We start from the raw sequence: 16,333 nt of genomic DNA on the forward strand, positions 1-16,333 counted from the left end.
ACTCACCTGCATAACACATGAGCAAAGAACATACACTTAGTATTACTTTCTTAGCTAAAGTCTACATATCTCCCTGTCATATTACATCATTTATGCAGCAGCATACAATACATTTCTGGACTCACCTTGTTGTGCTGTGCTCACTTGAACAGGAAGGTGGTGTGACAGTCCTTCGTGGGCAAATTTTGTCATCAAAGTCTGGCATTCTCTGGATTTATGGTGCTTTCAAGACAACTGGGAACTGTTGAATCATGACATCATTGATCTTCAGGTCGGAGCTCAAGAAAGAGGCCCGAGTTCCCGACTTGGAATTCTGAGTAGGATGACTTGTCTAAAACATATTTTCTCACCTCATATTTTCCCAAGATCTGTATTCTTAGCTTTGAGAAAAGAGGTTTCTTCTAGGGGCGGAGGGGTCAGGACGGGGTGAAAACTCAGTCTCTTTGTAGCTACACGGCCAAATTATTAAGCAAGTGATGTGTTTTTGTATGGTGACAATGAGAGTGTCAATTTAGTCAATATTAAAAAGTATTGCATTTTGATAGGTGATGTTTTATTTGATCTATACTGAACAAAAATATAAATGCAACATGTAGTGTTGTTCCCATGTTTCATGAGCTGAAATAAAGATCCCACAGAAAGTTTACTTTGTAAAAAAAAGCTTATTTGGCATAAATTTTGTCCACAAATTTCTTTACATCCCTGTTAAAGAGCATTTCTCCTTGCCAAGATATTCCATCCACCTAACAGGTGTTGTATTTCAAGCTGATAAAACAGCATGAGCATTACGAAGGTGCACCTTGTGCTCGGGACAATAAGAGGCTACTAAAATGTGTTATTTTGTCACACAGCACAATGCCACAGGATCGTCTCAAGTTTAGAGGAGCATGCAATTGCCATGTTGACTGCAGGAATTTCCACCAGAGTTCTTACCAGAGAATGTAATGTTAATTTCTCTACCATAAGCCGCCTCCAACATAATTTTAGAGAATACGTCCAACCGGCCTCCCAACTGCAGACCACGTGTAACCACGCCAGTCCAGGATCTCCACATCCAGCTTCTTCACCTGCAGGATCGTCTGAGACCAGCCACCCAGACTGCTGATGCAACTGTGGGTTTGCACAAACTAAGAATTTCTGCAAGGCTCTCCAGAGGGTAGTGGGTTCTGCACAACGCATCACCGGGGGCAAACTACCTGCCCTCCAGCACACCTACAGCAGCCAATGTCACAGGAAAGCCAAAAAGATCATGAAGTAGAACAACCACCCGAGTCACTGCCTGTTCACACCACTGTCATCCAGAAGGCGAGGTCAGTACAGGTGCATCAAAGCTGGGACCAAGAGACTGAAAATCATCTCAAGGCCATCAGACTGTTAGACAGCCATCGCTAACATAGAGAGGCTGCTGCCAACAAACAGACTCAAATCTCTGGCCACTTAAATAAACAGACTTAATAAAGGTATCACTAGTCACTTTAAATAACACCACTTTAATAATGTTTACATATCCTACATTACTATTCTCATATGTATATGCTGTATTCTACACCATCTACTGCATCTTGCCGATGCTGCACGACATCGCTCATCCATATATTTACAGTTGAAGTCGGAAGTTTACATCCACTTAGGTTGGAGTCATTAAAACTATTTTTTTTTTTTGCCATTTGATTACCTGTTCAGGAGTCTTATTGCTCGGGGTAAAAACTGTTGAGAAGCCTTTTTGTCCCAGACTTGGCACTCCGGTACCACTTACCATGTGGTAGTAGAGAGAACAGTCTATGACTGGGGTCTTTGACAATTTTAGGGCCTTCCTCTGACACCGCCTGGTGTAGAAGAGGTCCTGGATGGCAGACAGCTTTGCCCAAGTGATGTACTGGGCCGGACGCACTACTCCCACTCTGTAGTGCCTTGCAGTCGGAGGCTGAGCAGTTTCCGTACCAGGCAGTGGATGCAACCGGTCAGGATGCTCGGGGATGTTGCAGCTTTAGAACCTTTGAGGATCTCAGCACCCATGCAAATCTTTTTATGATTCCTGAGGCGGAATAGGCTTTGTCGTGCCCTCTTCACAACTGTCTTGGTGTGTTTGGACCATTTTAGTTTTGTTGTTAATGTGGACACCAAGGAACCTAGCGCTCAACCTGCTCCATTACAGCCCCGTCGATGAGAATGGGGCGTGCTCGGTCCTCCTCCTTTTCCTGTAGTCCACAATCATCTCCTTAGTCTTGGTTACGTTGAGGGATAGGTTGTTATTCTGGCACCACCCGGCCAGGTCTCTGACCTCCTCCTTATAGGCTGACTCGTCGGTGTCGGTGATCAAGCCTACCACTGCTGTGTCGTCTGCAAACTTAATGATGGTTTTTTTTGCAGTCGTGATTGCATGGTCGTGGGTGAACAGGGAGTACAGGAGGGGACTGAGCACGCACCCTGGGGAGCTCCAGTGTTGAGGATCAGCGTGCTCAGGTGGGAAAGGGCAGTGTGAGTGCAATAGAGATTGCATAATCTGTGGATCTGTTTGGGCAGTATGCAAATTGGAGTGGGTCTAGGGTTTCTGGGATAATGGTGTTGATGTGAGCCATTACCAACCTTTCAAAGCACTTCATGGCTACGGACGTGAGTGCTACGGGTCTGTAGTCATTTAAGCAGGTTGCCTTTGTGTTCTTGGGCACGGGACTATGGTGGTCTGCTTGAAACATGTTGGTATTACAGACTCAATCAGGGACATGTTGAAATGTCAGTGAACACACCTGCCAGTTGGTCAGCACATGCCCGGAGCACATGTCCTGAAATCCATCTGGCCCCGCAGCCTTGTGTATGTTGATCTGTTTAAAGGTCTTACTCACATCGGCTATGGAGAGCGTGATCACACAGTCGTCCGGAACAGCTGATGCTCTCATGCATGCCTCAGTGTTGCTTGCCTCGAAGCGAGCATAGAAGTGATTTAGCTCATCTGGTAGGCTTGTGTCACTGGGCAGCTCGCATCTGTGCTTCCCTTTGTAGTCTGTAATAGTTTGCAAGCCCTGCCAAATAAGACGAGCATCGGAGCCGGTGTAGTATGATTCAATCTTAGCCCTGTATTGACGCTTTGCCTGTTTGATGGTTCGTCGCAGGTCATAGCGGGATTTATTGTAGGCTTCTGGGTTAGAGTCCTGCACCTTGAAAGCGGCAGCTCTACCCTTTATCTCAGTACGAATGTTACCTGTAATCCATGGCTTCTGGTTGGGGTATGTACGTACAGTCACTGTGGGGATGCGCCCTCAATACACTTATTGAAAAATCCCGTGTTCCAGTCTGTGATAGCAAAACAGTCCTGTAGTTTATTATCTGCTAAACATTTGGTGATCCTAACGGACCTAAAACAGGGAATATTTACTGGGATTAAATGTCAGAAATTGTGAAAAACTGAGTTTAAATGTAGTTGGCTAAGGTGTATGTAAACTTCTGACTTCAACTGTATATGTACATATTCTTATTCATCCCTTTACATTTGTGTATATAAGATAGTTGTTGTGAATTTGTTAGGTTACTTGTTAGATTTTACTGCATAGTCGGAACTAGAAGCACAAGCATTTCGCTACACTCTACTAACCATGTGTATGTGACCAATAACATTTTATTTTATTTGATGAGAATAGCATAGCACCTTCTCTGTTGAAATTCGAGATGTTCTATACATGTACATGAGGTTAGTAGCATAGCATCTCACTCTACCGAATACTGGTGGTGAATACCGAATACTGGTGGTCAATACCTCACATCGGATATTTAAAAATGTATTAAAATAACGAGATGTATCCACCAATCCAAAGATAGGAATAGGAGGGAGCTTCACAGCCCACCATTCCGCCCTGTGAACAACGAATCCCATTGTTAGAGTGGAGATGCAGGCATCTCATCACTATATCCAGGATCTGTGCTACTAGTCTACTTGTCTACTTTTAAAGCTGCAATATGTCACTTTTTGGGCGACTCGACCAAATTCACGTAGAAATGTGAGTTATAGATCTGTCATTCTCATTGTCTAAAATGACCCATCTAGAGGTATTTGTACTTGTTTTTATTGTGGAACCCCATAACCCCAAAGCAGCAGCTACTCTTCCTGGGGTCCAGCAAAATTAAGGCAATTTATACCATTTTTAAACATTACAATACATTCACAGAAATCCACAACACACTGTGTGGCCTCAGGCCCCTACTCCACCATTACCACATATCTACAGTACTAAATCCATGTGTATGTATAGTGCGTATGTTATCGTATGTGTGTGTGTGTGTGTGGGTGCATGTATCTGTACCAATGTTTGCATTGCTTCACAGTCCCGTTGTTCCATAAAAGTGCTTTTTATCTGTTTTTATCAAATCTAATTTTACTGCTTTCGTCAGTTACTTGATGTGGAATAGAGTTCCATGTAGTCATGGCTCTATTTAATACTGTGTGCCTCCATAGTCTGTTCTGGATTTGGGGACTGTGAAGAGACCTCTTGTGGCATGTCTTGTGTGGTATGCATGAGTGTCCGAGCTGTGTGCCAGTAGTTTACAGACAGCTCAGTGCATTCAACATTTCAAACCCCCTCATAAATAAAAGTAGTGATGAAGTCAATCTCTCCTCCACTTTCAGCCAGGAGAGATTGACATGCCATATCAATAATTAGCTCTCTGTGTACATCCAAGGGCCAGCCAAGCTGCTCTGTTCGTAGCCAATTGTAATTTTCCTAAGTCCTTTATTCTGGCACCTGACCACACGACTGAACAAGTAGTCAAGGTGTGACAAAACTAGGGCCTGTAGGACCTTCCTTGTTGATAGTGCTGTTAAGAAGGCAGAGCATCGCTTTATTATAGACAGACTTCTCCCCATCTTAGCTACTAGTGCATCAATATGTTTTTACCAAGACAGTTTACAATCTAGTGTTACTCCAAGCAGTTTAGTCATCTCAACTTGCTCAATTTCCACATAATTTAGTACAATATTTAGTTCAGGTTTAGGGTTTAGTGAGTGTTTTGTTCCAAATATAACGCTTTTAGTTTTAGAAATATTTAGGGCTAACTTATTCCTTGCCACCCACTCTGAAACAAACTGCAGCTCTTTGTTGAGTGTTGCAGTCATTCAGTCGCTGTAGCTGACGTGTTATAGTGTTGAGTCATCCGCATACATAGACACACTGGCATTAGTCAAAGTCAGTGGCATGTCGTTAGTCAAAATTTTAAAAAGCAAGGTCTTATGGGTGTAAACAAGATACAAAACATGAGAATGAATGTTCTTGGTTTGTCTGCAGGTTCACAGCGACACCTTGTGGATAAAAGTATTCTAATCTTCTGGAGCTCAGTGATGTTTGGTCAATTATTTTATTAAAATATAGTCAATTCACTCACACAGAGGCACTGTGGTAATGTTGGTTAGGAAGTTCATCAATGAAGTTAATTAACTTTATAAATCTCTTTATATTTTGATAATGGTATACTGCATTATATATTATGTGATAAATGGTATACTGCATAGTAACCTTTATATTACGTGATAAATGGTATACTGCATAGTAACCTTTATATTATGTGATAAATGGTATACTGCATAGTAACCTTTATATTATGTGATAAATGGTATACTGCATAGTAACCTTTTATATTATGTGATAAATGGTATGTACTGCATAGTAACCTTTATATTACGTGATAAATGGTTACTGCATAGTAAACGTGATAAATGTAGACTGCATAGTAACCTTTATATTATGTGATAAATGGTATACTGCATAGTAACCCGTTTGTATTATGTGATAAATGGTATACTTAGCAACCTTTATTGATGTGATAAATGGTATACTGCATAGTAACCTTTATATTATGTGATAAATGGTATACTGCATAGTAACCTTTATATTATGTGATAAATGGTATACTGCATAGTAACCTTTATATTATGTGATAAATGGTATACTGCATAGTAACCGTTTGTATTATGTGATCAATGGTATACTGCATAGTAACCTTTATATTATGTGATAAATGGTATACTGCATAGTAACCGTTTGTATTATGTGATCAATGGTATACTGCATAGTAACCGTTTGTATTATGTGATAAATGGTATACTGCATAGTAACCTTTATATTATGTGATAAATGGTATACTGCATAGTAACCTTTATATTATGTGATAAATGGTATACTGCATAGTAACCTTTATATTATGTGATAAATGGTATACTGCATAGTAACCTTCATATTATGTGATAAATGGTATACTGCATAGTGACCTTTATATTATGTGATAAATGGTATACTGCATAGTAACCTTTATATTATGTGATAAATGGTATACTGCATAGTAACCTTTATATTATGTGATAAATGGTATACTGCATAGTAACCTTTATATTATGTGATAAATGGTATACTGCATAGTAACCTTTATATTATGTGATAAATGGTATACTGCATAGTAACCTTTATATTATGTGATAAATGGTATACTGCATAGTAACCTTTATATTATGTGATAAATGGTATACTGCATAGTAACAACATGATAAGGGTAAATTAACAACAAGGAATCGGTACAAATACAAACACTCCGATGTCAAGTCTGTCCTAGTAACTCTTCAACACATAGAACCGTCATATTTAAGATATTGTTTCACCATTGATACAAAGAATAAACATAATTGTTCAAAATCATTTTCATAAAAATAGCTAGATATTTGAATAAGGTGCTTCATTGAATGAAAAGGTAATTTGCTCCATAAGAAGTATAAGAAATAAGACAAGTATGTTATAGAGAAGTGCTAGTCATGTTCAGGTCCCAGTCAGGTCAGGCTGCAGGTGTCTGTCCTCTGTGTCTGATGTTACACCACTCCTCTTTGGTCTCAAGGAAGTCCCAGTGTCCAGGATGTCAAAAGGACTGGCCAGGCAGCAGGCTGAAGTCAAACCTCTGGAGCAGCTTGGCCATCACTACCTTGGCCTCCATCTGTGAACAACAGATCCCTTTAAAGGATGACAAATCTGGTGTGTGCTCAACTATTAAAAAAAGTACATAATGGGCAGAAGTCCAGGAGTAATCTAACTAGGATGGATACTAGGATCAAGCAGAGAACAATCCCAAATACAGTTGTTTCAATGTATTTCATACGGACAGTCTGCTCACCTGTGCGAAGCTCTGTCCCAGACATGAGCGTGGTCCCAGGGCGAAGGGGGTAGTAGCAGTAATAGGGTCTCAGGACAGAAACAACACAACGTGTCTGTTAGCTCTTAAAAAGTGACTGAGTCCAAATGTGTGTTTTTCTGTTGCTCATTAAGATAAACTAGATTTCAGTTTTGGGGGTGTGGTTCGATATAACAGTTGTGTGAGACCATGAGACCAGGTGGTGTAAAGTACTAAGTTCATCCTTCTGCCTCTGATTGGGTAGACTCACTAAACACAAATGCTTCGATTGTAAATTATGTCGGAGTGTTGAACTGTGACCCTGGCTATCCGTAGATTAAAGAAAACAAGAATATCGTGCCGTCTGGTTTGCTTAATATAAGACATTTTAAAATGATTTATACTTTTACTTTTGATACGTAAGGACACTTAAAACCAAATACTTTTAGACTTTAACTCAAGTAGTATTTTACTGGGTGACTTTTTACTTTTACTTGAGTCATTTTCTTTTAAGGTATCTTTACTTTTACTCCAGTGTGAAAAATTGGGTACTTTTCCCACCACTGCATGAGACACCATAGGAACAAAGCCAGTATCACTTCCTCAAATAGTCCAAGTTAACTCAAGAAATCTGTAATTAATTGTGTTTTTTGTCGACAAGGTTTTAGTCACGCAATTTTACATCTAGTTAAGGTGTTTAGTGCAGTATTTCTCAAGTAAAAAATGTGCTACATGTTGTCTTTTGTAAACAAAGTCTGATCCACTGTTCTGCCATCGGATAGAGCGTAATCACCACAGCTGTTTATCCCGTGTTAGTGGACGAAATCAAAACCCAACCACCATGTAAGTCATGACGAACTTTGACTTCATGACCACAAGTAGCCCTTTCCTGCAATCACTGATCAAAAGTGCCGTCTTTGGCCTCATGGGTGGAATATAGTGGCTGGAGCTCTGTCAGAGTGACCATTGAGTTCTTGTTCACCTCGCTGACCAAGCCCCTTCTCCCCCAATTGCTCAGTTTGGCTGGGTGGTCAGCTCTAGGGAGGGTCTTGGTGGTTCAAAACTCTTCCATTTAAGAATGATGGAGGCCACTGTGTTCTGGGGGTCAATGCCGCAGACATTTCTTTGGTACCCTACCCTAGATCTTGCATTGACAACTCCTGTCTCGGAGCTCTATGGACAATTGTACAACCACATGGCTTGGTTTTTGTTTGACATGCACTGTCAACAGTGGGACCTTATATATACAGGTATGCGTCTTCCTAAATCACGTTCATTCAATTTAATTTACTACAGGTGGACTCCAATCAAGTTGTAGAAACACCTAAAGGATGATCAACTGAAACAGGATGCAACTGAGCTCAATTTTGCAAAAATGTTCAAAACCTTTTTTTCCTTCATACTATGGGGTATTGTGGAGATTGATGAGGAAAAATTGTTTTTTAAATACATTTTAGAATAAGTCTGTAACGTAACAAAATGTGGAAAAAGTGAAGTGGTCTGAATATTTTCTGGATGCAATGTATGCCAGTTTCAACGAGAGAAGTTCTGCTTGAATCAATTCAAATGTTGTAAAGAAACAATAAAACAATGACAACGTATTTGTGACTTACTTGGCAGTCTGGATGGAACCTCTCTGGGTCAAACTTCAGCGGGTCCTCAAAGAACTTATCCAACCTTCCACAGACATACGAATTGAACTGTAGACAGACAAGATAAGGGGAAAACAAAAGATTTAAGACAGTTTAGAACAAATAGTTAATGAGGTGTTGACTACACTGTTAAGATGAAGTTCATTGTAACACCAAAACTGTTTCAATATGCTTTGTGTTGTAGTCACGACTGACAAAGATATATAGTTAAGCAACCCTTACTAGGCATGTTGTCAACCAGCACATTAATAAAGTGCAAGTGTAAAACTGGTTTCCGTTTCCTGTGTAACATCAATATGAGTAACATCAATATTGCTACATTAACTAGTGGCAACTGAGCTGCCACCAACTTGAAGGAGACGAAACCATATCTTTGCTGGAGTATTGAAACACATGACACGGTGTGTTGTAACACCACTAATATCAAACATTACAACACTTCAGGGACTGGGAGCACTAACAGAACAGGTTACATTACTTGGTGTGTTTCGAGTTCTGTTTAGAGCAGAATTAGATCCCTTCTCTTTGTTGTCATTTCCTTTGTCTATGTGGGAATGGGGTGGTGTTCATTGAACGCAAAATGCCTGACAGTTTTGATATCCGTTCATCATGATCCATTACACAACAAACTGCTTAATACCAATATAGAAATACAGACTTCCTTCTTCAAACATGTAAACAACATTGTGTGAAAGAATTATAGTGTAAAAACGTTACCCACAATCCTCTAAAACAGAGCCAAGATAAGAAATGCAAAGTGATTAAAACAAAAATACTTCCAATGAGTTCAATCAATCTATTGTCTCTTAACTTTGGTTATCCTCATAAATGAAATTACATTTTGAGTAACATATGCAGTTGGATTTACATTACTTTGGTAAAATTAAATTAACGAATCATTGAAATGACTTGATTTGTAAACCATTGATTGTATGAGAAACATAATTTTTGAGTGTTGATGCTTTTACATTCACTGAACCCCCAAAATGGGTTTTCACAACGCTCTCTTAAAAACACCCATATTCAGGTTGAAGAACCACTTTGGGTGTTTCAGAGTTCCTACACTTCTGTTTTAAAACACATTCTGTGTATTAACATTATACATTCAAACACCCAGATCTCAGCTTAGGTGCACTACCTGTCATGGTTTCATTACACAATCATGGTGTTTTGAGAAATTCTATGTTTACATTCTATGTTAACATAAGAAAAGTAAATTATAAAATGATGCTACATTGAGGTATGAGCCACACTGGCTTAGACAAGGATACTCCATTCCTTCACTACATTGAGGTATGAGCCACACTGGCTTAGACAAGGCTACTCCATTCCTTTACTACATTGAGGTATGAGCCATACTGGCTTAGACAAGGACAGTTATGAGCCATACTGGCTTAGACAAGGATACTTCATTCCTTTACTACATTGAGGTATGAGCCATACTGGCTTAGACAAGGCTACTTCATTCCTTTACTACATTGAGGTATGAACCATACTGGCTTAGACAAGGATACTTAATTCCTTTACTACACTGAGGTATGAGCCACACTGGCTTAGACAAGGATACTTCATTCCTTTACCACATTGAGGTACCACAGCGTATCACATGTTAACACCACAACTAAACTTAGAGATATTATCATACAACAGTCATCACTCCTCCACATTGTTTTTGAGGTGACTACTCACCAAGCATGAGACTCCTGCTGGGATGGGGATGCCGTTGATGACGATGTCATTAGGGATGAAACGAGAAGTGCCTGGTGCTGTAGGGTACAACCTTAGAGTCTCCTTCAAAACCTGACGGGGGGGGGGAGATGATATGAATCAAACACACCATGCTGATTAATTGACGATGTAAAGAGTTACCTTTTCTTTTCGTCCTAAACTTGGTGCTCCGGTACCGTTTGCCATGCGGTAGCAGAGAGAACAGTCTCCGACTTGGGTGACTGGAGGTTTTGACAATTTTTTGGGCCTTCCTGACACCGCCTAGTATATAGGTCCTGGATGTCAGGAAGCTTGGTCCCAGTGATGTACTGGGCCGTACACACTACCCTCTGTAGCGCCTTCCGGTCAGATGCCGAGTAATTGCCATACGAAGCGGTAATGCAACCGTTCAGGATGCTCTCGATGGTGCAGCTGTAGAACTTTTTGAGGATCTGGGGACCCATGCCAAATATTTTCAGTATCTTGATGGGGAAAAGGTGTTGTCGTGCCCTCTTCACAACTGTCTTGGTGTGTTTGGACCATGATAGTTTGTTGGTAATTTGGTGATGTGGACACCAAGGTATTTGAAACTCTCGACCCGCTCCAATTCAGTCTAGTCAATGTTTATGTGGCCTGTAAGGCCCTCCTTTTCCTATAGTCCACGATCAGCTCCTTTGTCTTGCTCACATTGAGAGAGAGGTTGTTGTCCTGGCACCACACTGCCAGGTCTCTGACCTTGTCTCTATAGTCTGTCTCATCATTGTCAGTGATCAGGCCTACCACTGTTGTGTCATCAGCAAACGTAATAATGGTGTTGGAGTGGTGGGTGAACAGGGAGTACAGGAGGGGACTAAGCACACACACAAAATAGCACATTTCGCTGGGCAGCCATCTCCTCCAGCGCCATTCTATCAGCCATCGTACAACATTGTATAACGTACAATATGGTTTCTGTGTACAGATGCCAGTTCCAATTCTGAGTCCTTGATCTGGTTTGTAGCTCCATTGCTGTCACTGTCAGGTCAATGACAAGACAGCACGCACGAACCTGGGACAGGTAGATCATTTACCTGAGACAGGTAGGTCATTTTCCCCAGGTCGTCAAAGCTGATTTCCTGTTTCATCCCGATGACGTCATCCACTTCCTGCTTCACCCTGGAAATGGCAGAGACAGTCACAAACTCAACCAACCTGTTTTGATTACAGAAATGATCAATACCGAAAATAGAAATGATGAAAACAAGTCCTACTTCGTCAATATCTCTGGCAGCCTTCCCAGTTCCATGACGGTAAAAGCTAGTTGATTAGCTGTTGTCTCTTGCCCTGTCATGATTAAAACAACAAAAGTACTGTGACTGTTGTTTCTTCAAATTTCACTTGAGCTCGAAAAACTATACTACGAAGATCGATTTAAATATATATATACAGTTTAAGTCGGAAGTTTACAAACACTTAGGTTGGAGTCATTAAAATTTGTTTTTAAACCACTCCACAAATTTCTTGTTAAAAAACTATAGTTTTGGCAAGTCAGTTAGGACATCTACTTTGTGCATGACGAGTAATTTTTCCAACAATTGTTTACAGACAGATTAGTTCACTTATAACTCACTGTATCACAATTCCAGTGCGTCAGAAGTTTACATACACTATGTTGACTGTGCCTTTAAACAGCTCGGGAAATTCCAGAAAATGATGTCATGGCTTTAGAAGCTTCTGATAGGCTAATTGACATCATTTGAGTCAATTGAAGGTGTACCTGTGGATGAATTTCAAGGCCTACCTTCAAACTCAGTGCCTCTTTGTTTGACATCATGGGAAAATCAAAATAAATCAGCCAAGACCTCAGACAAAAATTTGTAGACCTCCACAAGTCTGGTTCATCCTTGGGAGCAATTTCCAAACGCCTGAAGGTACCATGTTCATCTGTACAAACAATAGTACACAAGCATAAACACCATGGGACCATGCAGCTGTCATTACCGCTCAGGAAGGAAACACGTTCTGTCTCCTAGAGATGAACGTACTTTGGTGCGAAAAGAACAAATCAATCCCATAACAACAGCAAAGAAACTTGTGAAGATGCTGGAGGAAACAGGTACAAAAGTATCTATATCCACAGTAAAACGAGTCCTATAGCGACGTAACCTGAATGGCCGCTCAGCAAGGCAGAAGCCATTGCTCCAAAACCGCTATAAAAAAAAGCCAGACTACGGTTTGCAACTGCACATGGGGACAAAGATCATACATTTTGGAGAAATGTCCTCTGGTCTGATGAAACAAAAATAGAACTGTTTGGTCATAATGACCATCGTTATGTTTGGAAGAAAAAGGGGTTGCTTGCAAGGCGAAGAACACCATCCCACCCGTGAAGCACGGGGGTTGCAGCATCATGTTGTGGGGGTGCTTTGCAAGAAGGGACTGGTGAACTTCACAAAATAGATGGCATCATGAGGTAGGAAAATGATGTGAATATATTGAAGCAACATCTCAAGACATCAGTCAGGAAGTTAAAGCTTGGTCGCAAATGAGTCTTCCAAATGGACAATGATCCCAAACATCATTTCAAAGTTGTGGCAAAATAGCTTAAGGACAACAAAGTCAAGGTATTGGAGTGGCCATCACAAAGCCCTGATCTCAATCCTATATAAACTCTGTGGGCAGAACTGAAAAAGTGTGTGCGAGCAAGGAGGCCTACAAACCTGACTCAGTTACACCAGCTCTGTCAGGAGGAATGGGCCAAAATTCACCCAACTTATTGTGGGAAGCTTGTGGAAGGCTACCCGAAACGTTTGACCCAAGTTAAAAAATGTAAAGGCAATGCTACCAAATACTAATTGAGTGTATGTAAACTTCTGACCCACTGGGAATGTGATGAAAGAAATGAAAGCTGAAAGAAATAATTCTCTCTACTATCATTCTGACATTTCACATTCTTAAAATAAAGTGGTGATCCTAACTGACCTAAACCAGGGAATTTTTACTAGGATTAAATGTCAGGAATTGTAAAAACTGAATGTGGTGTATGTAAACCTCCGACGTCAACTGTATATATATATATATATATATATATATATATATAGAGAGATAAATAAAGTATAGCACTTGTTTCAGGGAGACGTACCCGCAATGAAGAATGTCACAAAGTTGTCCAGCATAAGCTCCTCATCATCGTTTGCTATGTTTTCCTCTGAAATTATGGATATATATCAGTTTACAGCATTGAGACAATAGTGCTACTGAACCTCATCAATTACATGACTGTTTTAGCAAACACTTGTCCCACAATGTCACATGCAGAGCCACAGGTAAAAGGTTTCCAATGTTAGCCTGGTCCCAGATCTGTTTGTGCCTGTCTTGAACAGTGGCAGGAGTTGGCAAGACGGCACGAACAGATCTAGGATCAGGCTACTACAACATGCCTTTGCCAGCCGTCTTGAGGATCTGTGTGAGGATGTCTTTTGGAACGTCCTCTCCGTTTTGGACGGCCATTTTCCTCTCGTTGATCCACTGTCTGCCTGTCGAACGCAGCAGCTGACAAGACTTCTTCACCTCGTTGATGAACTTCTTGTTCTTTGGGTAGAGCTAGAAATTTGACATCCGACCATTCATTTAAATCCCATCTAGGGAATGTGACGCTGTAAAACTTATTATGGTGCATTTAGCCACATCTTACAGGCTTCCTACTTGGAAGGATGGAAACAAGAGACTAGAACAAACTGTTCATGAGTGTCCATTTTTTAATTGTATTTGTTTCTTATAAAATAAGATTTTATCTGATGAAACTGTAGGATTTCAAATAGATCAATTCAATAAGCCATTGTTCTCGAGAAGCATCACTAACATACTTGATGTCATTATTTACCTGGAAGGTGAAGTCTCTGACATAGTGGACCATTCCCTTCAGACACATCTCTATAGCGTTGGGGAACGGAGAGTCACTCTCCTTCAGCAGATCCAGCTCCACTCCAAACGCCACCTACAGATGAGATAAAAACAGAGGATTGACAACATCTTACAACATGATAAGGTAAAACTCCTGGTTCTATTTATGCTAATTATAGCTAGCACATTAGCTTGGTGAGACTAAATTGTATATTGTTTAGGTAATGAGTGTGTTATAACTGCCTGTTATGACAATTTTACTGTCAGATATACAAACAAATGTAGCTTTCAACAGAAAGAATAAAGTGTAAGGGCAGTGTGGGGATCTGAGGGTAACAGGAAGTGACCGTTACCTTAGTGATGACATCCAGTGTCACACAGTTGAACATGTGTTGCATGTTGGCAGCTGTGTTGGTGTCAGCCATGTCCGCCAGTTTATCCATCAGCTTCTCTGCCCTCTCGTTGAACGCACCCATCTGACCCCGCAGGTACCTAACAATACACAGCAATGATGGATGGATGAACAGATGGATGGATTGATCAATGGAGTGATCAATGAGTCGATTGATCAATTGATTATTACATCATGTGAAATGGATAAGTGACTTACAGACTGCTGAAGGCAGGGTCCATTATTCTTCGCTGTTTGTACCACTCATCATGATTCTGTGCTGTGATCAGGCCATTTCCAAAAAACCTATGAAGAAGAAGGACAACATAGTATTTACCCTAAGACTGAATAAACTGACCAGTGACCAAGTTGTCCCGTTTGAATGTCTATATGCTCTGTAGGCTACGCATGCAATAACCAGCATTAGGAGGGATTGTGTTGAAAGAGCAAACCAAAACATTGACACAATAAATAGTAGTAGGAAGTATATTTAGATAACATGAATTATACAGAGGACTCACCTCTGTCCAAACAGGTTGAAGAGACGCTTGTAGACCTGTGAGTCTTTGGGGTACTTAGGTGACATCAGGACTTCCTGTGGAGACAAAGAAATGTGTCAGTTTGGTTTGAAGGGGAAATTGGGGTAATGGGTTATTTTACAGCACTTTCATTTCAGAAATGAACATAGTAAAATGTATGATTACACTAATCTTGGTTAACCCAGAACTAAAATCTTGCTTAATTTGGTCAGGTGTTTACGTAGTCAGTCCATCAGAGATTATAATTACAGTAATCTCACAGGTTTACCTTGGTGGTATCAGGACAGGTCACAAACAACATCACAACATGCAAACCGTTGATACGGTACACCGGTCCATAAGTCTCAGCCCTGTCAAAGATCAAATATATCTTTATTTATTGTCCCAGAATAAACAACACCTGATTCAATCTATGTGTGTAGCATTCAATAGCATTCAACAAACCATTCCAGAAATTTGTCGTGGACAACTCGACCATTGCTCATCTCCCTCAGCATGGTTGGGGAATGACCAAATATAAAACTAGGGGAGAACAAGAGACGGGTTAATAACGGAAAAATAAGAACGTTATGACATGAGTGATACCTTCACCTAGTGAAAATGAAAAAGACAGGTGAAACAGCGACCCTGACGGCTGTTGAGGTTAACTTTCACCTACTGTAGTTCCTTATCAACAAATCCGATGCGTTATGTCGCCACTCAATATAGTTGAAACTAACATTTAGCTAAAGCATTTTAAAATAAATATTCAAGTTACATCATACTGACTCACCTATCCCTTGGTGGTCCCGGTATGTGATCATATTTCAGATGAATATATTTTATGTAAAGACAAAAACAGAGAAATGCGATGAAAATCAATCCAAGCAGGCAAATAAGCAAATAACCGATCCAACCTGCAAAGAAAGAGTAAAAGTGCCATATTTCCGAAGACTCAGATAGCTCGCGGTGACCCTGCAAACCAGTTATGTGGGCGTTGTTTGCTGGACGGAATTTGATCACCTGTCGTACTAGTAGTAGAGAGG

The 16,333-nt window shown here is 40.4% G+C and overlaps 1 protein-coding gene across 1 annotated transcript; it reads right to left on the reverse strand.

Moving 5' to 3' along the window:
- Positions 1 to 8,151: 8,151 nt before the first annotated feature.
- Positions 8,152 to 16,162, reverse strand: LOC135566529 (cholesterol 24-hydroxylase-like). The gene is made up of 14 exons (XM_065014225.1): positions 16,081 to 16,162; positions 15,753 to 15,830; positions 15,577 to 15,658; positions 15,291 to 15,364; positions 14,989 to 15,075; positions 14,732 to 14,870; positions 14,359 to 14,472; positions 13,916 to 14,078; positions 13,618 to 13,683; positions 11,747 to 11,819; positions 11,567 to 11,651; positions 10,479 to 10,589; positions 8,751 to 8,837; positions 8,152 to 8,310 (listed from the first exon to the last, which is right to left on the reverse strand). Exons 2-14 carry the CDS (start codon positions 15,803 to 15,805, stop codon positions 8,152 to 8,154), a joined length of 1,293 nt encoding a protein of 430 aa, XP_064870297.1. The 5' UTR covers positions 15,806 to 15,830; positions 16,081 to 16,162.
- Positions 16,163 to 16,333: the final 171 nt, after the last annotated feature.

Source organism: Oncorhynchus nerka, unplaced genomic scaffold (assembly GCF_034236695.1).
Source record: "Oncorhynchus nerka isolate Pitt River unplaced genomic scaffold, Oner_Uvic_2.0 unplaced_scaffold_4405, whole genome shotgun sequence".
In the NCBI taxonomy this organism is placed as follows: Eukaryota; Metazoa; Chordata; class Actinopteri; order Salmoniformes; family Salmonidae; genus Oncorhynchus; species Oncorhynchus nerka.